Source organism: Anguilla rostrata, chromosome 11, assembly GCF_018555375.3.
Source record: "Anguilla rostrata isolate EN2019 chromosome 11, ASM1855537v3, whole genome shotgun sequence".
Classification (NCBI taxonomy): Eukaryota; Metazoa; Chordata; class Actinopteri; order Anguilliformes; family Anguillidae; genus Anguilla; species Anguilla rostrata.
In genome coordinates, this window is record NC_057943.1 from 14,893,678 (window position 1) to 14,921,135 (window position 27,458).

At 40.8% G+C, this 27,458-nt stretch overlaps 2 protein-coding genes across 5 annotated transcripts; one reads left to right on the forward strand and one right to left on the reverse strand.

The window, feature by feature from the left end:
* Positions 1-553: 553 nt before the first annotated feature.
* LOC135234042 (targeting protein for Xklp2-like) lies at positions 554-14,372 on the reverse strand. Its single transcript, XM_064298156.1, has 15 exons — positions 14,214-14,372; positions 13,700-13,817; positions 13,334-13,448; positions 12,386-12,460; positions 9,690-9,814; positions 8,063-8,214; positions 7,738-7,909; positions 5,559-5,697; positions 4,681-4,897; positions 3,931-4,026; positions 3,435-3,605; positions 2,801-2,947; positions 2,431-2,542; positions 2,042-2,208; positions 554-1,017 (listed from the first exon to the last, which is right to left on the reverse strand). Exons 2-15 carry the CDS (start codon positions 13,794-13,796, stop codon positions 907-909), a joined length of 1,896 nt encoding a protein of 631 aa, XP_064154226.1. The 5' UTR covers positions 13,797-13,817; positions 14,214-14,372; the 3' UTR covers positions 554-906.
* A 104-nt stretch (positions 14,373-14,476) lies between these two features.
* si:rp71-17i16.5 (phosphatidylinositol 4,5-bisphosphate 3-kinase catalytic subunit gamma isoform) lies at positions 14,477-27,327 on the forward strand. 4 transcript variants are annotated; one of them, XM_064298152.1, is made up of 12 exons: positions 14,481-14,645; positions 15,406-15,547; positions 16,954-18,933; positions 20,627-20,692; positions 21,332-21,557; positions 21,977-22,071; positions 22,318-22,464; positions 22,914-23,004; positions 23,821-23,951; positions 24,167-24,368; positions 24,688-24,845; positions 25,186-27,327. In XM_064298152.1, exons 2-12 carry the CDS (start codon positions 15,521-15,523, stop codon positions 25,444-25,446), a joined length of 3,384 nt encoding a protein of 1,127 aa, XP_064154222.1. In that variant the 5' UTR covers positions 14,481-14,645; positions 15,406-15,520; the 3' UTR covers positions 25,447-27,327. The 4 variants fall into 4 exon arrangements, with proteins under 4 accessions (XP_064154223.1, XP_064154224.1, XP_064154222.1 ...); XM_064298155.1 differs by having other exon boundaries at positions 14,483-14,645; positions 24,167-24,278; XM_064298153.1 differs by lacking the exon at positions 15,406-15,547 and having other exon boundaries at positions 14,477-14,645.
* Positions 27,328-27,458: the final 131 nt, after the last annotated feature.

Below are 27,458 nucleotides of genomic sequence, written 5' to 3' on the forward strand. Positions count from 1 at the left end.
GTTATTCCAGTAATGTAACATTATGCCTATTTGGGCTGCCAATGCCATAGAGTGACAGCAGGCAAACAAGTGAACATTAGGCCTTAATGGCAACAATATCAGCTGTATTAGGCAGCTGTTTTAGCATTGACACAAGTCCCTAACAAGCTCCCTATCACCACTGGTTTGAAGCAAGACATTTATTTTTACTGTATTGAAAAGTTCTTACAATATGAAAAAAATAAAAAGAACTTGTCAATCATGAATATGCAAATTTATGAATTTACAGCATTGATATAATTTATGACATTCACTAATTTCAGCAGCTGTCAAATATTAATTATTTAGCTTAATACCAAATAACCAAACAAAAATTTGAACATAACCTTTAGACTTCAGAAACTGTTCATTCTTGATCTTAAGTTGGAAATAAATCTTGAAATCAGTGATTCTCTGAGTCCATACTTTCAACCAGTTTCTTCTATTGTTTGTTTTTTCAAACAATTTGCTTATCCTTCAAGGCAAATGTGTATGTTCTGTTTTCATTAAGGAAGAAAAATACATGATTTTACAGTAGGGTGCCTTCATTAAACTGATATCTATTTTATTAAGTCTGGAAAAAAAGTAATGTCCACAACAATGAAAACTGACAGATCAGAGTGAAATGTAAAGAAATTGCAGAAATTAGTTGTGAGGCAAAATAGTGAGATATTCAAATGAGTGCATACATGCAAAAAAGAATGAGTAAAGGAAGAAACATAGATATAGCTGTGCCACTAACAACACTATTTTTCTACTGAATTAGGACAACTATACAAATTGGCTGTAATCTGCAGTAATAACTCTATCTTTAACTTGGAGCCTTCACATCGATGCAGGGGCACACCAGCGTTCTGTCTGGTAAAGCCTCAAGGCGTTAGGCCACGCTCACAAACGGAAGCGGTCCGAGAACTTTGGGGACTGGGGGATGGTGAGGGATTCCTCACTCTTCTTCAGTTCCACCGGCTTGTAGCGACGCACAGGCTGTGCTTTGTGTATCTGCGGGGGAAATAAGGAAGAGGATCTGAACACTTCAGCTGGGATGAGTTTTTCTTGGTCACAACAGACCACAACGCAGAAAGCACATTTAGAGTTAGATGTGACATGCGTCAGGAGAGCAGAGAGGGACAGCCTTCCCCCGTTCCCACAGCAATCCGAAACTTTCAGGTTTATAAAGTGTAAATATTCTTTGTAAATAATGGAAAACTGCACAAAGTTAAAGCACAGACAAACTGGAAAGTATTTGTATTAATGGTGCAGTATGTAAGTTTGAAGAAACAAGCAAGAGAGCTAGATTTTGGGGGAAAAAAAAAAAAGTTCCACCCCCTCCCTTCAGATCTCCTTCCAAAGTTCCAAACACATGCATGTGCACTGCCTGACATCTACATACGTACTGGAGAGAGAAGACATTATATGACCAATTCTATCATAATCAGTTGGAAGTTGCTATGGCCTATTTCATTTAATCAATGTCTATGTCACAAATGTCAACTGTTGGCTGTTCTAGGATTTCATCTTATTTTAGCAGAAGAATATCTTGGCTTTTAAATGTAAAATGACAGCCAACCTATAGTCACCAGTCACACAATCACCTCAGCTGCTTTTATGGTTTAATCTAATTCTGATTCAGAAAATGTCTTTGCTTCCATGATCTGAATGTCTTCATGTCAAATTCAATGTAAAATATAGTTTTGAAGCATTTTGAATGTAAGATGACAAGGTAGTACTGAAGTTTCAAGTCATTTGGAGGACTAGCTTTGCTCTGGCAGTGCTGTGAATGTGCAACATGTTTGACAGACAGGCAGGCAGAAGAGAGAGCTATCCTGATTGGTTGTTAAAGGCCTTTCAATTTATCGATACCTCTCAGGATGTGAAGTAGCCTAAATTTAACCAAATATTAACAAAGGTGTTCCACAACACGCTTACATACTGCACCTTTAATTAAACTGAAAATGAGCCATTAAGCTCACACTAGTGAAAAAGCATACTTTCTGCCTGTGGAGAGTAGTCATGCCATTTTTACCTGCTGCTGTCGGAGTTCAGTGATCTCCTCTTTCTCCTTCATCTCCATCTCTCTCCTCCGCTCCTCCTCTATACGGGCGCACAGCACCTCCTTCTCACACAGTGCCCTTTCGTACTCCTGCCGCTCCTGAGCACGCCGCTCTGTCGACAGCTGGAAGCCCTGAGGCACTGAGGAATTAAACATGGATACTAAGCTCAGAGAAGGATGAGGAGGTGTGCAGTAGAGAGGAAAAACTGAATGAATGAATGAATGAATGAATGAATGAAAACCAACAACCTGACAAATCTGGAAAGTGCACTGGCTTATCTGCCACACACACACACGCAAAAGTGTCAGTTGAAAGGGGAGCGCATCAAAACTTCTGGACAGAATGACCGACCATGATTTACCAAAGACGGAGTTATTTTCTTTCTTTGGCATGAAAGGCTCCTTGTGGGTGACTGTGTTGGGGCGGGCCTTGAATGATGTGGCTTCTTCCTGCTGTCTCTGCTCATCCTTAACCTGTAGACATAGGCAGACAGGCTTTAGGACACACAGGAATAATGCTAAGGAGGGAACTGCAAGCACCAGAAATGTCACACCATGAACAACAGGGAAACATGCTAAGAATGCTAAGAGCAAGGCCGTGCCAAAAAAAAAAACAAATCCTAGTTCAAGATGACTTGAATATGTCCTATGTCTGAGGAACTTGTAATTCATGACTCACAAAACCTAGAAGCTCTGAGGGTATGAGGAAGGCAGTGGATTGGAAGCACTCACCATTTGTCCCCAGCGGTCACTCTTGGTAGCTCCTCGCTGGTCAGCTAGCAGCCGGAAGGGCTCAACTTTTGTGGGGGCAGCCACCTTCTTCTCAGGCAGATACACCTCACTGAAGTCAGGGAGAAGCTGGGCTTTGAACTTGGGAATCTGACAAAGGACATTTCCAAAATGGAAAACGGAAGGGCTTGGAATGTGAGTACTTCCCTGTGATCATGGTCTAGTTTTAAGGAAATTCTTGAAACAAGAATTACTATAAAACCATTTTAATTAATACACATACTATGAATGAAACCCAATTAAAATAATAAGACATTTTTAAAATTCTGATGCACTTAAATGCTTTTGATCACCTTCTCTTATAATGGAAAAAAAATTCTCAATGTGTTTCAATGTTACTGCTACAGTTGTCACTGTGATGCTGATAAATCTGGAATTCACTGTTGGTATAGCGCTACAACACCACAGCAGTAAAATGGAAGAGAAGCATGATACAGTATCATTTTGAAAAGCAACCTGGAATATTTTGTCATGGCACAGGAAAAAAGAACTCTATATATGCATGCAGCTCTTTCAAGGTGTGAACTCTTGAAAGTTTTTGTCCAGAATAAGAAAATCTAAGAGTAAAGAGTCACACCTCTTTCTGTCGCAGCTCCTCCAGCCTCTTTTCCTTGAGGGCCTGCCTCTCACGCTCTCGTGACTCAAAGGAGAAGGGACACACCTCTGCCTGGCCCTTTTCCACGGGTTTGGGCTGGAAGGGCAGGCCGAAGTGGGGTACAGGGATGGCCTTCAATGGAACAGGTTTCACCTGAAGCATACAGAGCAGACTGTAAATGGCTGCTCATCACCAACTTCAGTTTCATACTGGAAAGCCAGTTACTGAAAGTGATTAGATTCACATTTAGCCACGATGGCTTTGTAGGTCACTCGGGAAAAATAAAGGCAATGCACACGGTGGCGGTGACAGTTATTGCATTTTGATCATTATCATTGCGGTATATTGCACAGAACATATTGTATCTTTATGTCTTCAGTAGGTATTATAAATAAAGTATCAATAAAAATCTCTGGGTCAGCAGTTGGATAAAAACAATACAGGTGTTATAAAATAACAGGTGTATGTGCATACTCACTTCCTCCACTTTCTGCTTCACACGCACCCGGTTTTTCAGAGTAAAGGCAGGGGATTCTGGCACAGTGGGATTTTTAACGGTCTTTTCTGGGACACCCTGAGAAACATGAAAGTGGGGGGTGGTCTGCTCAGTGATCAACCATAAAAATACTGCCCCATCAGGGAGGACCTGGACTGATTAAACACTGAACTAATTGAGGAAATGCTGCTCATTTTTAAAATTGCATGAAACCTTTAACACACATGCACATTAAGCAATCCATGAATGTGGACTGAAGTTCCTGTGCCTGGTAACAGCTCCTCACTTTACTTGCATTCAGAAGCAGATGCCTTTATCCAAGGCAGTGAAGGCCTTTACATATCCAGTTGTAATAGCTGGATGCCAAATGCGAATGATGCCATTTTGGAATAGCCAAGCAAAATGGCATGAAACAACGAATGTACACTCAATGGAAAGTTTGATGACAGGATGCTATTACCCAAATCCAGATATTAAACAGAGAGACGTAATGGTACTTTTTCCCCACTTATTTTTAACATGTTTTTTTATTTATTTAAAAAAAATTCAGCCTGGTATGAATACACCCCAAACACAAACCAAAACAAACTATTACACCAAAAAAGCCCTTTTTCTCTTTCAAACTTTTCCCTTTACAGCACAGTAAGCATGTATTACCATTGCATAAAATAAATTGCAGTCCATCATGCCAGCGAGACATGAGCAGAGAATGAAAAAAAAAAAGGCACATACAACCACTTCCTCCAAGATCCTGGCAGGAAGGGGCCTGGGCTGGAAGCTGTGGTGTTGTGGCTCCTCCTGGGCCCTTCCGGCCTGCCGCTCCTGCAGCCGACGCTCTACCTCCAGCTGAAAGCCCACCGGCTGGGTTGCTTCCTTTGCCGACGGCTTCTTTAGCAGCTCGCCACCTTCCAGGATCTTTCGGTTCAGCTCCAGAGCTTTGAACTTATACCTGAGGAGATTAAGAGTGAAATATGAGAAGCTGGGTCATAAGCTTTTTCGTATAGGATCAAATGCTTAGCACCTTCTAAATGACTGTAAATGTAAACATTACAAAAAACTGAATAGCAGGCAGTGCAGTAACCCTTACCCATAGTGCTGTAAACCTTACCCATAGTGCTGTCAAATCCAAATTAGCCAATTTTAGTTAAGCACTTTATATGACAAAAATTGATAAGTCTGAAGAGTTTAATAGACCTGACAGTATAATGGTGAAAGTTGTCTGTATAAGTTATAGATTAAACTATGTATATCAAAACAACTGCCACAGCATTCCTATATATCAGCTATAATTTCCAGGGAAATGGTCATGTTAAGTGCAACTGTTTTGCTGGCAGTTCTATACTCACATTTGCAACAAATAAATGAATAGATCTATGATCCCCTTTTTTCTCCTCTATGTTAAATTTCTGGTTGTGCCTCTTGAGTCAGTACTGTGCCACCTAGGTAAGAACTGCTGCTACTAAAGTCTTTGTTTGTCCTGTGATATAGGCTACATTTTACTTGTGCTCTAGATAAGAGCTTTGGTCAAATAAAAACAGTAGAAACTATAATGCCCCCCTTTACACTGGACAATACCACCATTGCATTTAAAATAAGGGAGAAGTGCTCACTGTTGGATCTTCTCAAGCTCCGCAGCCTCTATCTCCTCGCTGCTTTTCACCGAGACTGGCCGGCTCCTCTGCTTTGTCACCAGCCGTGGAGTTTTTGGATTGGTGATCTTCAGTTTGCCAGTCTTCCGTGGGGATGGACCTTAGGGCAGAAGAGCATCAACCATACTAAACATAATTTACATTTACTTTCTCTTTTCCTAACATATTGGAATACCCAATTGTATATCAGCACCAGCTCATGACTGGACCCTGACCTATCGATTTGGGAGAGTGCAGACGAGCACATGATCTCCTCCAAAGCACGCCACATCAAGGGCCAGTCTTACCACACTGCAGTAATCAAGTCAGGTTTGTGCACAGATGAATCAGAGGAAGACGCTTCGTGTGCAGCCTAACAGGCAGACTTACAGGTGCCCGACTGACCAATGGGGGTGGCTGGAGAACGATGCAGATGGAGATCCCTATGGATGGAGCCCTCCCTAAGCCTAGATGACACTGCCACTAATTACGCGCTGCCTAGTGGGGCTACGGGTGCCAGTTGACACTGGCCTGGTGGAAATTTGATCCCAGGCTGTGGAGCTCATCCACGCGCTAATACGAGCCAGAATGCACTAGACTGGTGCCTTAACCAGAAGAACCGCCCAGAGGCACCGAGTTAAACAAAGTATTGTACAAGAAAAAAAAAAGAAATACAATGTAACATTTCACATCCATCTCTCCTGGGGTGTCATTTATAAAATCTTGCTATGCCTCCTATTGATCATAAATTGTACGTACGCCGACATCCATGCATCCATTATGTTTTACTAACAAAGAACTTGCTGTGAAAATGTGTGCACTTACTCACAAGTCCAGACCACACGTAGAAACTGTTCATTGTGACTACGCAGCTGCATGCAGGCACTGAGGCAAGCATTCTCCTATTCTCTCAGGTGGTGTGACAGTAATACTAATACAATTTTCTTTGAAAATTGAATATGAAATTGACTTTGCAGTCAAATTTAGTTTAAATTGTCAGAAAGTGCGTACATTAACTTGGAAATGAAAATACAAAGCGGGGCTTTTCAATTATGTTATGGACATAATTCAGAATTGGACATAGGCCTAATTCCATAAGAACTTTCCCCCCCAATTCTGGCACAGACAATACCTAACCCATAAATAACCATTTGAAGTGTTCCAATTTTTAAAAGTTTTATTTTAGTCACACGTTTCATTTTTTATAGGCTAAATCTCAATGCATTGAGGTGGTCTATTGAAGACCAGAACTTTACAATTAGCTGAATATTGGGAGACAATGCATCGGGTGGATGGTGGCAGTAAAGCTGTCATACAAAGTCAGCACCTCAGCCATATTTTGAGCCAGGAAAAGCCCTGCACAGCTATATATACACAGTATATGCACGCACAGACACACATGCAAACTTAAGTTAGGGATTGTCTCCTAATGAAACGTTTCCATGCTCATTATGCAAGATCTAGCACAGCAAACACTCGCATGCACATGCTCAGCACCACAGAAACATAGACGGCTCATTTCTCGCCCATTACAAAGTTCTCAAACTTTGTAGCCAAAACCAAAGACATGGCGGTGAACAACACCTATGCTTTGCATTCAGTAACAGGCCTCCATCATTTCCAAGCTCAGTATTATGCGTTCAAAGATAAGACACGGAGGTCTATAATATACAACAGTAAAGTCTAGAAATAGCCACCAGCTTGATGACAAACAAAGGCTTCAGGTACATTGACAACTGAAGACTGGGCGGAGGAAGGACAAAAACCACCAGGAATCCTCCAACACTGCATGCATGATCGCACCTTTCCTTGACTGTCTCATTATTCACTGCAGGATCGCACATTGCCTGGACCTTCTCATTATTCACCGCATAATTGCACCTTGCCTTGACCGTCTCATCATTGAAAGTGAGTCATGAGAAAAAATTATTTGAAAAATCTATGTAAAAGAAAAAAAAACTTTTTTAAAGATATACCACAACGTCATAAATGCAAGACTGATGAGAAATAACTCATTGGACAAGAATGGGTCAAAATGAACTTTCTAGCACCGTTTTGGCTGAAGGTAAATAATGCATGAGACAACTGTAAAGCTATTACATATTAAAAAAACATTACCAAAAAAAGTTACCAAAACTGGTAGGAAATGCAAATTTATTACCTCTCTCTGCCATTTTCTCACTTTGTAGGTGGTAACGGGGTGGCGTACGTTTCTGGAACTGCTCTATCTGTTGGGCCATGGGCACATACACTGTGGATTCCTCATGTTTGCGCTTTTTGCCAACAGACAGGTTGAAGGGCTTGGGGATCGTTGAACCCCGATTTGTCTTTGCCTTTGTGAGGACAGAGGACAACATGCTCTTAAACATTTCTTAAAAACATCATCAGTATTCTTGTGTTTGGCTGGACAGCTTAAATGGTTGTTATTAAAGCTCCTTTGCACAGAAGTTCTTTCTGCTTTATTTAAAAAGAAAAAAAAATCTTACAGGAGAAGGAGGGTGTCTGCGCAGCTGAGAAGCAAACTGAACTGGCTCCCCGTGGCTGGTGCTGTGTCCATGTTGCTTCACCCTCTCGTCTGTATGGAAGTGGAAATCCACAGGGATTGTAGTGGACATTGCTGGCTTCCTTGCTGGCTGACCTGTGAAAGAGAAACGCTGAGCTCATCTATGTCTTTGTGATCATTATTATTATTATTAACATCCCGGATCTCCTACATTTCTTTTTGTTCTGAAAACCAAAAAATGAATAAATGAAAATGTTTTTTATTCATGAATTTCAATTTTATCTGCGTGGAGTTCCTGAAAACATGTAGAATCAAAAATGATGGATTTTATGTCACCTTGATTGTAGAGAAATGTATAGCAAAAGTTCAGGACTGTATGTGTGTTTGAAAGTGTCACAAATAAAGAATCAGATGTGAATTCCGAAAGAGACTCAACATTTAGAAAGGTTTAACGTTACAGTGCCATGAAAAAGCATTTGTCCCTTCCTGATTTTCTCTATTATCGCATGTTTGTCACACTGAATCATTTCAGATCTTTAGACAAAATGTAACATTAGACAAAGTGAACTGGAGTAAACACAAAACATTTTTAAAAATAATTTAGTTTAATGAAAACAGTTAATCCAATTCGAAAAATGTATTGCCCCCCTTAAGCTTAATAACTGCAACCAAACACTTCCTGTAATTTGATATCAGTCTGTCCCATTGTTGTGGAGGAATCTGAGCCCACACTTCTTTAGAGAACTGCTTTAATTCAAATCAATTGGTAGGTTTTTGAGCATGAACTGCTTGCTTCAGGTCCTGCTGCAGAATCTCCATTGGGTTCAAGTCAGGACTGTGGACGACTGGACATTCTCCTCAAGAATTTTATATTCATGGTTGCTTCAATAATGGTCAGTCGTCCAAGACAAAAGGAAGCAAAGAATCCCCACATCATCACACTACCACTACCACGTTTGACTGTTGGCATGATGTCCGTACTGTGAAATGCTGTATTTGCTTTATACTAGACATAATGTTACTCATGCATCTTCCAAAAAGTCCCACTTCTGGCTCATCTGTTCATAGAACATTATCCCATAGGCTTAGGAATCATCCAGGTACTTTTTTTGCAAATGTGCAGCGAGCATTGGTGTTTTTTTGGTCTTGGTTTTCGCCTTGCTACTATCCCATGGATCCCTTTTTGGCCCAGTCTCTTTCTTATTGTGGAGTCATGAACACTGACCTTAGCTAAGGCTATCGAGGCCTGCAGTTCTTTGGATGTTCTTCTGGGATCTCTTGTGACTTCATGAATGAGTTGCCACTGCACACTTGGAGAAATTTTGGCAGCCCAGCCAACTCTTTTTTAAAAATGAGTTCACTCGGTTTCCCTCTAATATTATTTTGTCTAATTATTATAATGATTATTATAATGTCTAATATTATTTTGTCAAAAGATCGGAAACCAACCCGGATTTGAGATCTCAGCATGGGCCAAAGGTTAAAGACCCGGGAGAAAAAGGAAAATTTACAAATCTATTCCAAAAACCTTTTCCAAGCTGAAGAGAATAATGATTCATCTAACAGTTTGTATATTTCTGCATGAACATGGAAATAGGAGCATTACTCACTGCCAGCCAAGGCAGCCCTGTAGCTAGCCTTGTTCTTCTTGCGGTGCTGCGCAGCCTCCTTCTGAAGAGTCTGAATGTACTCCAGCTCCTTCTCCTCTGTGCTCTTGTGCTTCAGGGAGGCACCCCTATTGAGTGGAAGCAAGCAATTAATCAATGGAAAACAGAAAACTGTAGGCTAGGCTCAGTCAATTTTCCCTTGATAAAGCATTGAGCTTAGCTCTGGACAAGAGAAATGCCCTAAGAAATTCAGCCAAAGAATATTATTTGTAAGGACCATTCCGCAAAGATTTATTTCAGCAGCGATGGACCCATTTTGCCATCACAGAAGGCCCAACTATATATATATATATATATATATATATATATATATATATATAAAATAATAATTTTTTAAGTTTTTTAATTACAAAATGTTGTAATTTCCCACTTTGATATCTTTTCATTACCATCTGCATAAAACAGATGCTGCATGAACTGCCAGAAATCAGCCATGAAAATGACTGCTTTTGGGCCCATTTCATATAAGCGTTTTCAACAAATTGATATTATGAATAGGTAAAGTATACATAAATAAATCACACTAGATGTGATTCAGCTTGACCAAGTAGTTTCACATGAATCAAATAAAATGTGATTAACTGATGTGCTCATTACAAAGTGTAAGTATGACAAACTTGTGGAAATCAAAATCACATTCTCCCTGCACTGTTTAAGCCCTCGTCTGCTTTATGTGCTTGTTTTATTTACAATGAACAGTCACAGCTGAAAAGCATGAAACCTCTTCCTGTCAATAAACATTGTTGCCTTTTTTGGGTCTGTTACCCAACTGATTGCTGAAAAAGCCCACTCTGGACCCCTCTGTCATCCAGAACTACCGTCCTGTCTCCCTTCTCCCTTTCCTATCCAAAACAATTGAACGAGCTGCTTCTAATCAACTCTCCTCTTTTCTCTCCCTGAACAACCTCCTAGACCCCTACCAGTCTGGCTTCAGACCTGGCCACTCGACAGAGACCGCACTCCTCTCGGTCAATGAGTCTCTTCACGCCGCACAAGCAGCCTCCCATTCATCTGTCCTGATCCTCCTAGACCTTTCTGCCGCCTTTGACACCGTCAACCATCCCATCCTCCTGTCCTCCCTGGCAGCTATGGGGATCTGTGGCACAGCACTTGACTGGATTGAGTCCTACCTCTCCGGTCGCTCCTTCCAAGTCGCCTGGGCTGGTGCAGTATCAGCACCTCGCCCCCTTGCCACAGGAGTTCCCCAGGGCTCTGTCCTTGGTCCCTCCTATTCTCCCTGTACACCCAATCTCTTGGTCCTGTAATCTCTGCCCATGGGTTGTCCTATCATTGTTATGCCGATGACACCCAACTCTTTCTCTCCTTCCCGCCCTCTGACACTCAGGTCTCTGCTCGCATCTCTGCCTGCCTGAGGGACATCCAGAGCTGGATGGATAACCACCATCTTAAGCTGAACCCAGGCAAGACGGAGATGATCTTCATCCCTGCTCCATCCTCTAACCTTCTTGACTTTTCTATTTCCCTGGGGGACACTGTGGTGTCATCATCACCCACCGCAAAAAACCTTGGAGTGGTGATGGACAACAGACTGTCCCTCTCCCAGAACATCACGGCGGTGAGTCGAACGTGCAGGTTCTTCCTGTACAACATCCGGAGAATCCGCCCCTTCCTCACCACCTACGCAACCCAGCTCCTGGTTCAAGCGATGGTCCTGTCCCGCTTGGACTACTGCAACTCGCTACTGGCTGGTCTGCCAGCATCCGCCATCAGACCCTGCAGCTCATCCAGAATGCTGCAGCGCGTCTGGTCTACAACCTCCCCAGACATTCCCATGTCACCCCCCTGCTCACTGACCTCCACTGGCTGCCTGTTATGGCTCGCATCAAATTTAAGTCCTTGGTGCTTGCATACCAGGCAGCTAAGGGGTCAGCACCAGGGTACATTCAGAGGATCATCAGACCCTACACACCAGCCAGACCTCTCCGTTCTGCCACCTCTGGACGCTTGGCACCTCCCCTCTTCGCGTCTGCACTTCCCGCTCCCGTCTGCTGTCTGTCCTGGCCCCTCGCTGGTGGAATGACCTCCCGTGATGGTCAGAACAGCAGAGAATCTCACCACTTTCAAACGCAGACTGAAGACTCATCTCTTCAGGCTGCACCTCTCCCCCCCTCCCTAGCCTATAGTTCAGCTCATTGTACCTAGCTAGGATAATTTGATTATGTTAGTGTATCTGGTAGGATTGTTTTGTATGATTAGGTGTGATTCCAGTGCTAGTTTGTACTTTGTACTTGGTAGGATTCTTGCTGCTGAACATGCTTACTCTACAGGGTTGGAGTCCTGATCGATGTGGTCACTTCTGGCACTACGATCCTTACTTCACTCTAGTGTTTCTTTTGCGCCTCTACATCTTGAAACCTATGCACTTGTTGTACGTCGCTCTGGATAAGAGCGTCTGCTAAATGCCTATAATGTAATGTAATGTAATGATTGTACACCTGGAATACTACCAATCTGTGCAGGTTTCATTCCACAGATAGGACAGATTATTCTTTTTTTAAATTTTATCTGACAATCTCTCCAGTGACACAGAATGTCATTTTGCATTACTATGGGACTGGTGCATTGCAATTTAGAGCATGTTTGAAAATTGCCAAAACTCCAGTCCTGCACATGATTACCTCCTTGGCTTCTTGACAGGTGGTGAATTAATGACTTCAAAGCCTGGAGCAAACTTCTGCTTGTGCTTTGAAACCCTGAAATATGCATGGTACAGGACATAAGTAAACATGCTTTCTGTGATCCATCTTTTAGCAAAACCCGACCAAAGGGATCACAGAGCTTCTCCACCCTAGCTCCCCAGTGGTGGAACGAACTCCCCGTTCCTCTCCGAACCTCCCCCTCACTACCCATCTTCTGCCGTGGCCTGAAGACTCATCTCTTCAGACTATACCTAGACTAACCACCACCACGCTGTATATTTCACTCTAAATCTCCCCCCCCCCCTTTTCATGACACTTGTTACATGTTGCCCCATCCCAGCACTTTTTGGTAATTTGTATTTGTCCTAATACTGTAGCTTATTCTTCTGCCTAGTTGGCTTTGCAGAGGTTAGGTCTGAATAGTTCACTGTGTGAACTAAACTGTGTTCTTGGCTAGAAATAGCTGTACAAAGAAAGTATTGTATTTTACTGAACCTGTGTTTAGTAGTAATCTATGACCATGAAATGCACTTTTTTTACATTGCTTTGGATAAAAGAGTCTGTCAAATAAATGTAATGTAATGCAAAATGCACATACAGCTCTAATGTATGCAGGCATTACAAAAAATGCAACATAAACTTTCAATCCTCTCGATTGTTTTACAAAAGTAGTTATCCACTGAAACTCAAAAGGTTCAGAAACTATGTAGTAAGGACAATATTGCAACTTGAAATCAATTAGTTCTGGAATACATATAACTCGTTGGTGGCTTTACACCTTTATCATATGTTAAAAAAGGCTAGTCATGCAATTTCAAGAGTTTGTGCACATCATCATGCCACCCAACTGTATTCAGTCATGCACAGCATAAATGGCATATCAGTTTGGCTTGATAAAAGAATAATTCAGATTCCAATACACCCTACCTTAAACGGGGTGAATGCAGTAGTTTTTCCGTTGACTGGTTGCCCCATGATGTCATTACATTTGATGAGACCGTGGAAGACACTGCTTGAGTGTCTATTGCAACTGCTTCTGAAACTAAATATTATAGTCAGTATTTCAGAACACAACGCCCAAAGGTTAAGTGATACAATGCATTCATTCTTAGCTATGATTCATATTCACCCAGATGCTACACCAACTGAATAGTGAGGTGAGCCTAAATTGTTATTTTACGGACAATCCGGCAACATTATGTATTCAATACGACCGTTGCCATTTCAGCGAAATAGAGTTTACAAGCCAGCGAACCTAGTTACGTTAGCTAAGCATCAATGGCAACAACATACCCAATACTGGATTTGAAATGTCCTTGTCATTTAAAGACGTATAGACCAAATTAGTGTCGTGCCCATCATGCCACCGTTCATTTTGCTGGCTGTCCATCTCAGCAGTCTGATAAATTTTCTGAGGAGCAACAAAAAGCAGATTAAATGCGTGTTAATGCAATTTGTTTGTAGTCAAACCGACAGACAGACAGCTTTACGTTACAAATACAGTTCTCTAACCATTACGCAATTTTAGATAATCTAATATACCATGTGGTTGTTAACCAATTCAGTAAGTACACATAAGGATCCACACAAAAACTCTTACAACTGGGTAGTCTAGATCAATGTATCACTACGTCAGGAAGATTTAAAAAAACAAAAACAAAAAACAAACAAACAAAAAAAAAAAAGAAAAGCATTTCATTGCATAGTCTGCACAACGCCCTATTCAACTGACCGTGAGGCTAACTTGCAAAGTGATTCAAGATAGGTTGATATTTTACAAAGGCTAACGTTTACGTGGCAGAATTACCGTTCAGGGTCTTGCTGTCTTGAATACCAAAGCTATGACATACAGCAGTAAGTTTATTTAGTCTACGAGCGTTCGCTAACTAGCTAACTTTTACGTTACCGCATTATGCATCTCCATACGCATTACTGAGTCGTTTGAATTTCGCCCCTTTTCAAGCATCCTATTATGGCTAACTTCTGGATAATTAGCCTCTAACCATTGGTCCAGACTGTGTAGGGTTGCAACGTAGGCGTGGTTATTTCGGGGTTTTCGTTTCCGGAAGCAAAGACTCAATTTATCATAGCAGGGAAGTCTCGTAGTTGAAAAAAGCGGTTAATTGAAAAAAATGCATGGGTACACTTGGGCTGTGTACATTACAATTTTATATGATACATAAGTATACTAATTCATATATCACCAGTGGATTTCGAAGCCGTTATGTGCTTGAAAAAAGTAAGTCGCTAAAATTGCTATATTTAAACTACAACGGTTGTCACGTGCAGGTGGGCTAGAATGGAAAATTGAGTGGCGGTTTCCAGAAAGCGACCATTGTTGTAGTTTCAATATAGCAACAGTTTAGTGCTCGGTTAGCGAGGTGTCCCGTGATCATGCCTCGTGTTAATTTTCGCTGCAACTCTTTAGTGTTCCTTAACCAATATTTTAGGCAGGACTACTTCGGGGTCTAATATAAAATGATACTTAATGCACTAAGCTTAAGGATTCACCCCATCAAATCCCTACACTATTAACGTTACTCAATCGCACTTTTGCCTAGCAATACCTCTAGCACAAGCGAGCACAAAAAGTCTCGTGTTAATTCAGCTCTAGCAGAGTATGTATGAATATGAGTCTAATAAGGACCATAAGTTCTCTGAAATAGTTGATTTAACACTGAACATTTACTGTGTGACCTTGTGTAGCTGATATAGTCTTATTTTTCTGTTTTCCGAACTGTATAATCTTTTTTTCTGCTACTGGCTACTTTTTTATTTTTTATGTATTTATTTTTTAAATATTGGAATTCCTGTTCATTTTTTTCTCAATAAAAATACAGGTTAAAAATGTAAGTGCTACATACTGTATGACCACACTTCACATATTTATTTAAACACACAGACAGGGAACATACTTTGAATAATATTAATCTTCTAAAAGGCTTGTGAAGAGGAAGTACAGTGTCAGACCTGTTTTTTCTGTTTGACTCACCTTTCAGGTAGGCTAAGTCACAGAAGAATGGGGAAGTTAAAATGGTGAGAATCTTATGCAAGGGGAAATCAGACTAACACAAACCAAATAGACGCTGTCATCTCGTCTTTTACTTAGTTTTTATGACAGAGGTGAACAACTCTGTTGAGGTAAGGGTGATTATGGTTCTTCCTTGAGTAATGATCCTGAAATTAGGTGTTTGGAACTAGATTTGCACAGTGACATTGGTTTGATTTCACACAAACCTTTATTTTGTACTATACAGGATGCTTTGATTTCAGGAGTAGCCTAAATGTAGGAGGAAGTAAATCATAAATGCATAATTTTTTACCCTAGCTTTGAGGCGGGACATTAATGATACTATTGTGACTGTGCACTCGGAAAAAATACATGCTTCTTAGTTAGTTTAAAAAAAAAAAAATTATAAAAAAATTGTTTTTTTTTAAATTGTAATTCAGGATTTTTTAACAGAACGACAACATAAAGAAAGAATAGATATTGTTTTAAAAATGAGGGACAATTGCAAATTGATTGTAGATTGTAAAGAGCATGCCCCTGAAAAAAAAAAAAAAACTTTTAAACTTTGTTTACATTATTTTTAGTGCATTTTAGTGTTGCCATAGGTTCATTATAATGGTTGTTTTGCACATATCATTTTCAAATTACATGTCAATATTTGTAAATCTTTACTCTACTTTACTTTACTGTCATACATAATGCTGTACAATTAGTGTTTTTGAAGAGATTAAAAACAAAATAGAAAATTTTGCCATCTTGTACCAGGGCTGTCACAGGACTGAGTGAGCCATATTTCAGTGAGGGTTAGTGTTTGTTCAGCCCTCCCTCAATAATGAGGAAATTAAAGTGCAGGCTTGAAAGCGAGTGTTGACCCATCAGGCATTGCGTTGCTTAATCCTATTACCAACAGCCCTTAAAGCATGGCAGAGCTAACCACATTCAAATGTAATTTGCCTGCCATGTCATGCCTTTTGAAAATTATCGTGGTCATCGGACTATTGCGCTGTTTGAAAACAAGTGTTGTCTCAAACGATGCAAATTCTGTCGATTAAAGTGTACTGATAATAATGATTTAAACTGCGGTACTTAGGCTATTATTTGTAATGCAAATGTGGTGCTGAAATGTAGCCCACTGTGCCAAACTGCGAAGTTATATTCCTTTAAGTGGTTATGATTAATTATTAATGATAATATTTAATTATTTTTAAATTCCTATCAGGGTCGCTGGAGCAGATCAAACGTGCATCCCACATCTCCTGCTTTTTTGTGCTTGCTGTTGCCTCAATGCCTTCCCTCGTTTGGGAGTGGCCCTTGTGTCAGTGACACTTATAAGTGTATCTAAAAACAGAGGGGGAGTGATTAAGAGGTGAATTTGGACCGGGGTTACACTCTCCTGAGTTGGCTGCAGGGATTGCAACATGAACACAGCTGTAAATGGCTATTTGGACATTCCAAATTAAGGAGGGAAGTGAGAATTCCAGATTTATAGTTATAATTTATATGACAAAAAATTAAATGTTCCTTATTGCCTGTATAGATGGATTCTGAACAAAACTTGGACCACAGCCTGAGACTGGCCAGTGGAAGCATCAGTTCGGTGTTGGAGAGAGATCTCTTGAGACCTTCTGGCACGGGCAACAGCCTCAGGTTCATCTGCATGTTTCAGGAGAGACTAAAAGATACCAGAAGAGACTTCCAGCCAGAAGAGAGCCAGGACTCTGTGCTGGTACATCTGCCAGCTCGGTGCAGTGTGTATCAGCTACGTATACGTATCTGCATGTTGGTACAGGACAACAGCCTCGTCTCAGAGCCACTTGCTATCCTGGATCCTGAAAGATATATGCTACTCTACAAGAAGGGGGACAACTGGTATGAGATTTATGATGATTTCCAGGTCCTTCAGACACTTGATGCAGAGTGGTGCCAGGATACCCAGGATGTAAGGACGTACAAAATTTTAGTGTCACACTGCCCTGCTGACACAGAGGAGAGGCAGAGCACTCAGAAGATGCTAACAGATCTGATTGGATATGACCTCAGCACTGCAACTACTGACAGGCTGAGTGAGCTAAACTTCACGCGCAGGAAGTTTGCCGCTCCTCGTAGGGAGGAGTTGCAGAGACGTGACCCTAGGGTCTATGCCTTAGAGCCTTGGACCACTTCAGTTCCCCTCATAATGGATCAACCATCTCAGTTTAACCAGGCACTCCCTGTCACCCTCTACTACAGAGACATAAGCTTCAAGCTAAAGGTGGACATCCAAATGCCTGCTAACAATATGCTCAAGGTCTTTGAAGAGATAATGTTTGAAAATTGCCACACTTTGGAATGTGTGATTGATGATCTTGTGCTGAAAGTTTGTGGGAGGGAGGAGTTCATCTCAGGAGAGTCACAGCTTTCAGATTTCCTATGGGTGCGGCATTGTTTGAAGACTTTGCAGGAGATGCACCTGTCCGTTCTCCCATTAACTTCCCTTGAGAAAGACACAGTGAGGATGGAGGTCTTGCCTCTGGTGGACAGCTTTACTGGGCTCTCCAGCTCTCACAACGATCTTACTCTGGCAAACAAAGATGTGGATGATGTGCTGATGATATCATTGTGGGATTGTGAGAGAAAGTTCAGGGTCAAGCTGCTGGGGTTTGACATCCCCCATCTCCCATGTAGTGACCCTCAGAATGTCTATGTTGAGGCATCTATCCTGTATGGTAATAAGGTAGTCTCCTCAGTCTGTTCCACTACAAAGCCCTTTGCAGAGGAAGTTTTCTGGAACATGTGGCTTGAGTTTGATGTACCACTGAAAGCTCTCCCAAGTGGTTCAAGACTGGGACTCACAATCAACTCAATTTCCCTTGACAGAAAATCCAACAGGGAGTCCAAGTCTTCGTCCATGGGAGGGAAGTTGCCAGATTACCAGAAAGGAAAGTTAAAGCCACTGTACTTTGTGAACCTTTTACTCATTGACCATAAATCTGTCTTGAGACAAGGTTTGCATAGCCTTCACATGTGGGCTTTTCCTGAAGAAGAGGCCTCTTCCCTGTTAACTTATGAAGCTGACAAGCTGTCCTCTGCTGCCAACCCAGACCAGGTGAATTCCATGGCCATCACATTCCTCTTGGACCGGTACAGCTATCCAATTGTCCTTCCTAACAGCACCTCCTCTCATGGGCCCTGCTCATCTACCACAGCCTCAGATGGTGATGAGGCAGGCGATGCGACCACGTCCCCATTGTCCATGTTGGGTGATGCTGCTAGCCTAAAGAAGCTGAAGACACAAAGTGTACACTACAGCGCCCACCTACCCCAGTACCTCAGAAAGGTGAACTTGCTGAAGCCACTTGCTGTGCAGGATATCCACTGGTTGCTGCGCAACTGGGATCCAAAGGATCTGGATGTTCCCACTGCCTTGGAATTGCTAAGTGTGGATTTTGCAGACGAACAAGTCAGGAAGCTGGCAGTTCAGAAACTGGAGACCCTGTCCAATGATGACATACTTAGGTACCTTCTGCAGTTGGTGCAGGTAAGTGAGTCTGTATAGGTAGATTTGTTTCATGTTTACAAACTATGGAGAGTGTGCACATAGCTTGGGGACAGAAATTACAGAAACAGGATGAACTTTGACGTTTAGGCCTCTACCTCTTCTATCTTCTGCATTATTTTATCATCATTATGACAGTGCAATTAAATATTTTGGTATAACATTGTTAACGGTACTTTTGGACAAATATTCTAGAACATTACATAGGTAGCCTGCCTAAGCTACTTAACACACAAAGGTGGACCACCTGACAATGTGTTTTCTGTCTGTGTGAAATGCGTTGATAGCTTAGCTAATACTTAAAGCCTATCATTAACCATGTAGCCTACTTTTTAGTTTGGCCAGAACCGAAGCACCAGCCTTTTTTATGTTAAGTTTCTTTCCTATCTTATTTCTTTAATCCAAGTATTGACTTATGCCAACACACCATTTTGTGAAGTAAGTAAGACAGCACAGTGGCTAGTCAACATTTGTCTGCTAACGTTACACAGACAGATCATATGCCCCCTGGTTTAGAATCACAGGACCCACCTCCAAACACATCAGCTCCAGAGCCTAAGAAAAGTCTCTGCTCTGCTCCTCTATTGCTAACTGAAGTTAGCCCACCTTTAGCCTACAAAATTCAATTAGCTAGTATGGTAGCACTATGAATGCACAGTGCCAGTTGGTGTCGACTAAGCCCTATGTTTAATCAACCATTACAGCAGCTCGAAGATCGAGATCAACCTGTTTATTAAAAACATGAACATATAACCAGCAAGACCTTTTAATTTTTTTGGTCTTTTGGCTAGCTTGCCAAAATGGTAGCTAGCAAGCTGGAAATCCCACATCCAAGTCAATGTTATGCTAGGTTCGCTGTCACTTGCGTAACTTATATAATTCTATTTATTCTTGGGCCAAAATGGGGTCACTGTATGTTTGCTGTGATGAATAGCTAGCTAGCCACCAACTCCATTTGCTTCAAAACAACAATCATACCAAATCTGTCTCGAGTCAGTTAAGTGCCTATGTGATGAAACGAGAAGTCAACATAGCATAATATACTACTACAAGGTATGACACCTATTACAATTATGACTACGAATGCAGTGTATTGCGTGGGATTTTTAAAAGATTAAATAGTTATGTCTAATCTAAAAAAAATGTTATTTCCGGATGTAGTGTATTCTAAGATAATGCACTATTGCCATTGAAGTTCCATAGACTCTTTTCCATTCTGTAGCCCCCTGTCTTAGTGCAAATATTCAGTGTGAGAAATAATAATGATATCAAAAATAATAACAATCAGAATAACAATACGAACAACAATAAAAACAACAATGAAATATTTACGAACAAGTGCACTCAATTAAAAACAAATCAGACAACAATAATTTTAACAGATGTCACAGTGAAACTCATTTGCAAGCTTGTTTTTCACCCAGAAATAGCAACCTTTGAATGTTTACTAGGGCTGGCTATATTAGGTAAGATTAAATAAAATTTTATTTTGAATTCAAATTCCATGAAATGTTCAAAATTCATTCATGAATTCATCAGCAGATCCAAATTTAAAGTTTTACTAATAGACAGACTTGTTTCAGAGAGTAAACACGATGAACAGTCATTTATGTTTTTAACTGGTTGTTGAGTCCTTTTAAGGCCAAGTTTGTTATGTTTCATCTCTTTCACACAGACCTTGAAATTCGAGCCTTATCATGACAGCTTTCTAGCCAGATTCCTCATCCAAAGAGCACTTAGAGTAAGTGGCACATTCATTTTTTGAGCATATTCATCATTCTCAGTGTGGGCATTTCATCAAGATGCTTATAGAATATTAATTCATAAAAGTTTTCAGTACAGAGCCAGATACAAAAGAAAAGAAAGAAAATTGCAAATATAAGGTGCCAGTTACAAGTACATTGTTATTAACAATTTGACCACATACTATATCCCAAAACAAAACTTGTACAGTTTCAATTTTCGAAACTGTTTTAGGAGCTCTTAGTTTGTCTGAAGGGGGATTTTTCATTTTTCAGATAGTTCTCTAGGGGGATAATTAATTTACCAATAACTGTTTGGTTCAATCAGCTAGTAAAAGCTGCTTCTTGGGTTGCTCTATTATTTTGCTATCATTTACTGGGACCATTGAGCAGCTGCTAGTACATAGTCAAATGATGTGGAGCTGTAGTTATTGATGATGAAAAGGATAAAAGTTTGAAGCTCAACCAGGTTTCTGCCATTACACCTTTCAGAGAAGGTACGCAGGCCAGATTTTACTATCTTTACTACACTCTTACTAGCTTCTAATTTTTACTAATTTAAAACTTCATGCATGCAAAAGTTGAAAATTATAAGACTAGTTGCAAATGTGACCTCAATTTTTTTCTTTTGCATTCAGAGTAAAAGAATAGGCCATTACTTTTTCTGGTATCTGAGAAGTGAGGTAACTGGGTCTCCATACTTCCGGCAACGCCTGGCAGTGGTGCTGGAGGCATACCTGCTGGGATGTGGCCAGGCCATGCTGGACAGCTTCCTGCGACAGGTGCAGCTGGTGGAGTCACTGCAGAACGTAGCCATTGAAATGAACAAACTCTTCCGTGACAAGACTGACCTCCCACCAAATGGTTAAGTGCTAGATGCCATTCTTATCTATTGTTGTTGACCATGGGTTATATTTCTGTTGATGAATATGTGTCTGACAATATGTAAATATAAGACTAAAGCCCTGACTCATTAAACAGCTTAAAATTCTTTGGAACATTAAAGCAACCCACCCATTTTTAAACCATAAAGGTAGACATGTGGACTGGCAGTTTTAGATTTGTTTTCATGAAGCAAAATTGTATTGTGTGCCAATTTCATGTAGCAGGGAGATGACAATCAAGCACATTTGTTGCTCTTCCTTACAGTCACACAATGCAACGTGTCTTGTACTCACATTGGGCCCTGACAAAAGCTCAATGGGTCATGAGTGTTTAATTAACAGATATATTTATCAGTGATAGCTATGAAATTAAATTTTTTCTGTTTTGTTTGACTTCAGCTGCTGCAATGCTGCAGGACATGCTACGTACCTGCAACCTCCCTGCCGACTTTCAAGTGCCATTTGACCCCCGTGTCAGGGCAGGGGCCATACTGGTGCGTTGCGTTCGTGAATCCTGTTGGTTGTCTTGAGTGTAGCTTTAGTAATATACATAGATTGTGCCCCAAAGCACTGGCCCGTGAGTAACCCTACATTTTTTCACATAAGCATGATGATAAATGTGTTGTATTTTTGTGGTAGAAATGGCCTGCGTAACATCCCAAGAGTAATCATAGGTTTTCTCAGTACAATCCCCTGACAATGCTCATCTGTCCTTCTAATCCAACCCAAACTCCTTCCAGCTGGAAAAATGCAAGGTTATGCCTTCCAAGAAGAAGCCCCTGTGGCTGGAGTTTTCCTCTGCATGCTCACAGGGTCCTCCAAACCCAGCTGTGGGCATCATCTTCAAGCATGGTGATGACCTACGCCAGGACATGCTGGTCATTCAGGTAAGAAATGGGCCAAAGGCAGACCTTAGTATGTAGACCGTTTTGGCCGCATTTGTAGTCCACATTTCATGGATAGTTGACTGGTACCATAAGATAGAAAGATATGAGGTAATATTACTGTAGAACTATAGGTAGTTCTACAGTATGTGCACTTTGTTATATTCTCTACGTAGCTTCTTTTTTTTCAAGGATAATTGCGAGATTTGTTGTTCTTTGTTAAGGTTTTTATTAACCTCTGTTTTGGGTTTGATAGCATCTAACATGGCAATTATATAGCCTTTTTTGTTACTGTTGACGTGTCGATATTTAGACAAAAACATTATTGGTACAAAAATAAATATTATTGTGGCTGACGAACAAAATCAGAAAGGAGAACTGAATAAACAACTACTGCACTAGGGAATTTGCTAGGTAATAGGTTAAGTTCTTTTGCATTTTTTATCTTACAGACACTGATGATTATGGATTCAATCTGGAAAGAAAAATCACTTGATCTGAACCTGGTGCCCTATGGCTGTATCGCCACAGGATATAACATAGGTAACCAATCAGAACAAAACATAATTTGTCTGCAGTCTCTCATTAAGACCTAACATTTGTAATTAGCATGGTTTCTTCCCTGTCTGTCTGTGGTCAGTACCTTAGATAACATTAAGTAAATCTCTTCACTCAAAATAGATTCCACTTGAAGTTAATGTACTGTAACCGTGAATTATATCTCATATTCCTTAAAAATCTTGAGCATGTATGCCGTAAACAAGCACCCCTATTGAATTTGAACACAAAAAGGACTTGAGTAATAAAAATAACCATACCTAGTTAAATATTGTATTGCTATTCATTAAGAAATGAAGTTACTGCACTTTAGTTTCCTGCTGTTGCCTGTCAGGAGTATCATATGAATATGAATAGGCAGAATACTCCACATACAGGATATTACTACCAGCGTAAGGCAAAACCTGATGGTGAAAACTGAAAATTGGGTGCTAAGCTTCCTGCTCTGATGAAGGTCGACTTGCCAAAATCATGATTAGAACCGACTAGCAATTCAACCCAGCCTGTGCTTCTCTGTTTGCACATAAAAATGATTGTATCAGCCCTCCTGCAGAGAAAGCCATTGTCCTGCTGCTTCATTCTATTAACAATCAAACTTCCACCACAGTAAGACTTTTTTAAAGAATACTATTATAAATAATTGCAAATAACCAGTCATCCTCATCGTACTAATCAAGCATTTGAATCTCTTGCCTTATTCGTCTGACAGTAGGATTTTGTACCATATGACTGTTTTTGGAGGCTCATTGAGTCCGGATGCAGAAGTTGCTCTCTGTGACGTAGGGACTGTCTGTGGCACAGGTATGATTGAAATAGTGAGGGATGCTGTCACCATTGCCACTGTGCAGCGCAGCATGGGTGGCACAAGTGGGGCCTTCAAAACTGATGCCCTATTCGATTGGCTGAAGGGGAGGAACCTCCTGCAAGAAATAGTAAGATACCTTTCCAGCCCTGATGTTTGTTATAGTTGGACATTAACTGATAGGTCAGTTTATCATATTCCATTTTAAGCTTTGGGTAGCAAATCCCAGGGACTTATGCATACAGGAAATGGCTGTTATTCAATAAAACTTTCTAGTCCCTGTTCTAGTCTTTTCTCTCATATGCTAGCACTGACTTCCTCCTTTTTGTCGGTCTGGGTATACAGCACTATAACGCCATGGAAAGATTTGTCACTTCCTGTGCTGGATACTGTGTGGCCACCTACGTGCTGGGGATTGGTGACCGGCACAACGACAACATCATGATCATGGATCAGGGTAAAGAGTGGCAATGGGTGGGGTGCTCTGCTAAAAAGCAGTGTGAAACAGCAGTGATGGCAGACATGAATTACTGGTCAGGGCAACAAGGTTAGTACAGTGATACAAACTTATTGTTCAGAACAGCAGTGTGAAGCAGCGGTCCGGGCAGTGCTGTGGAGTACTGATCTGAACAGTAGTGGAACAGTGGGTAGATTAGTGGTGTAGATTATAGTAGTCAGTGCTCTGGATTGTGGACCTGATTGGGATATTGTGCCTCAAATGCTGGAGAAGTATAAAATCTTGTTATGTTGCATGTGGACTGAGAACTAAGAGAATACACTTGTAAAACTCTCCCTGGATAAAAGTATCTGCTAAATGAATAATTTAACTAAGTGTATTAGGTGTAATATTGCTGTCTTCCCCCAAGGAAATCTCTTCCACATCGATTTTGGGCACATCATGGGTAACACCAAGCGATTTCTGGGATGGAACCGTGAGAGAGTTCCATTTGTCCTGACGCCAGACTTCCTGTACATCATGGGCAGAGTGGACAAGAAGTCCAGTCTGTACTTCCAAAGGTTCACGGTGAGGACCTGGGAGAATCAAGGGCTTTCTCCAAGACTATAATTGCTTAATATACATGTTTCCTAATTCATGGTCATGACTGGACTGGGAACACTCATTATCCATGACTGTGTGACTGGAATTATCTCTCTTTATAACTGGATGGTCAGTATTGTTCTGGCTTCTATGATGTCACTAATTTGCTATGGCTGCCTCTTATATGTTGCAGGTAAAAATTAACCAATTAAATGGCTCCAAAGAAATGAAAGGAGGAAAGGTTATGAGGCTAATTAATAAGTGATGAGTTTCTATGTTATCAATGCTTCTGCTGCCCCCGATCAATGCTCGTTTTGTTCTGCAGGATACCTGCATTCAGGCCTACCTGGCCCTGCGATGTCACTCCCATCTGCTGGTCACGCTCTTCTCCCTTATGCTGCTGACTGGGATCCCTGAGCTCAGTTGTGCGCAGGACATAAGCTACCTGCGGGAGGCTCTGCAGGAGGGCCGCAGTGAGAAGGAGGCTGCCAACCACTTCCTGCAGCAGATCTCCACTTGTGAGCAGAAGGGCTGGACTGTGCAGACCAACTGGTGGATCCACATGATGTTGGGCATCAAGGGCTGAGATGGGCCATCGTCTGATCTCCTCAGGGCCAAACGTCCACTTATACTTTCGGTTCCACCCTCAACATCCATGGTTTGTAATATTAAACATAATTTTTGAAGAATAGTCAGGTAATATGTAGAATTTCTGGAGGCGTAAATTTGCTGTACAGCATGCGCTAAAACTGTAATCATATTAAGTAAACTGACGTCAGCCTCGTTGGTGCAATATTGCCTCAATTATCCTTCATAGCTGGAAAATGACTTAATGTATCAGAAAAATTAACCTTTCCCTTGTTTCTTTTGTACTGTCTGTAATCACACACGGGAAGAATTTAAGCACAATCATTCAAGCCCTTGTGAAAAGCCCAAAAGAATGAGCATTATGAGTTATTGTAAAGCTTACAATTTCTATTTTGCTTTACCAAAATAATTTGATTTTGGGAAAAGTAAAAACTGGCTGACTGCAGTATAAGAAAATTGAAGGCAAAATGAATTTCTATTTTGAATTGAACAAATCTGCTTATAAAAAGTGTCACAAAGTATGTTTCACCAGCTGTCTCTCTCTAGGAAATAGAGGTTTGCTGCCAACACACTGGGCCTAAATTGGTTGTGTTGCTCCTGGCTTTACACACAGTTCTGATGAGTGTTTGTTTTTATTAATTACTATGAACATATTCATGTTTTTGTTAGGTTAGCAGAAAGAGATTTATACATAATTAGCATGTGGTTTTGACAATGATTTTTAAATCTACTTGTTTGGTGAAATTGTGGTAATTAGCTAAATCAATATTTTTATCTTTTTGCAAGAGCATTCTCACTGACCCATTCAGTTTTAAATCCTGCTGTTATGTCTCTGGTTAAGTCATTTGTCTGTAGATCCACTGTGCTCCACATCCATAGAATAGCAGTTTAGATTTATCCCTCTGTTTATGAGAATACAGTCAGTAAACATGCCTTGTATTTCTACATGGCCAGGGATATGGAATTCACGAGAGTAAGACGCTGACTGGTCCTGGTCCTGGCTATATCTGGAAGTACTTCTGTTAGAAAATGCAACAACCCAAATCTGCATCACTGATAATCAGATGCATGTTGATAGGTAATATGAGGTATACTTTCTTTGTTCCGGTGTCAAATTCCGACTGCACCAGTGCCCGTGCCGGTTGTGTCCAGTAGCATGGCGGATTCTAGCATCACCCAGGAGTGGGAGGGCTTCAGCTGACCAGGCTTATAGCATCTCACTGCGCACCGGTGAACTCTGCTGGTCAGTTGGACACCCACAAGTTCAGCTTGAGGTGTCTTCCTCCAGTTCACGTCTCTGTCTGTCCAACTTGCTAACTGTGGTGTGATGAGAAGCAGAAGCAGAAGTTTCAGAGGAAAGCACATGCGGTGACAAAAATACGATTTGACACTCAAAATTGTGAGCAAAAAGGGGGGAGACATAAGAAAGATAAGGTAAATATTATTGTACATGTTAAATCCAAATAAGAATTCAACTGATAACCTATCTGAAGGTTAGGTAGGGTCTTATTGAATCACCACTGCCTCGGAGAGCTTTTTTCTTTGTCAGCACAACAACATGGGTGCAGTTTAAATTTACACCACTAGGTGACACCTATTCTTGGGTATAACTCCGAATCCCTACTGACTGGATTGCCAACACCCAGAGAGCATGGAATAATGTCTTTTCCACAAATTCATGTTGTTTTTATGCAATTAAATATCAATTGTATGGTTCGTATTTAACATGAATAATGTTTTTTCTTATCACTGTATTTATCCTCTTATTCTGTTCACACTTTTGTGCTAAGCTGCAGTACTTTAGATTCAAATTAAAATGAGTTGTTTTACTGCTTTGGAATATCCTGATTGTAAATTGAAATAAATGGAATTATCTCAGTTCTATTGCTTGTGCCTTGGTCATTTTGAACTTTCCAAGCCACTGGTGCTTGGAATTATGTTCTGTCGTGCCTCCGGGGAATCCTGGCATTGTGCATAGTGCATTTAAAAGGAAATAAAAAGAGCATTGAT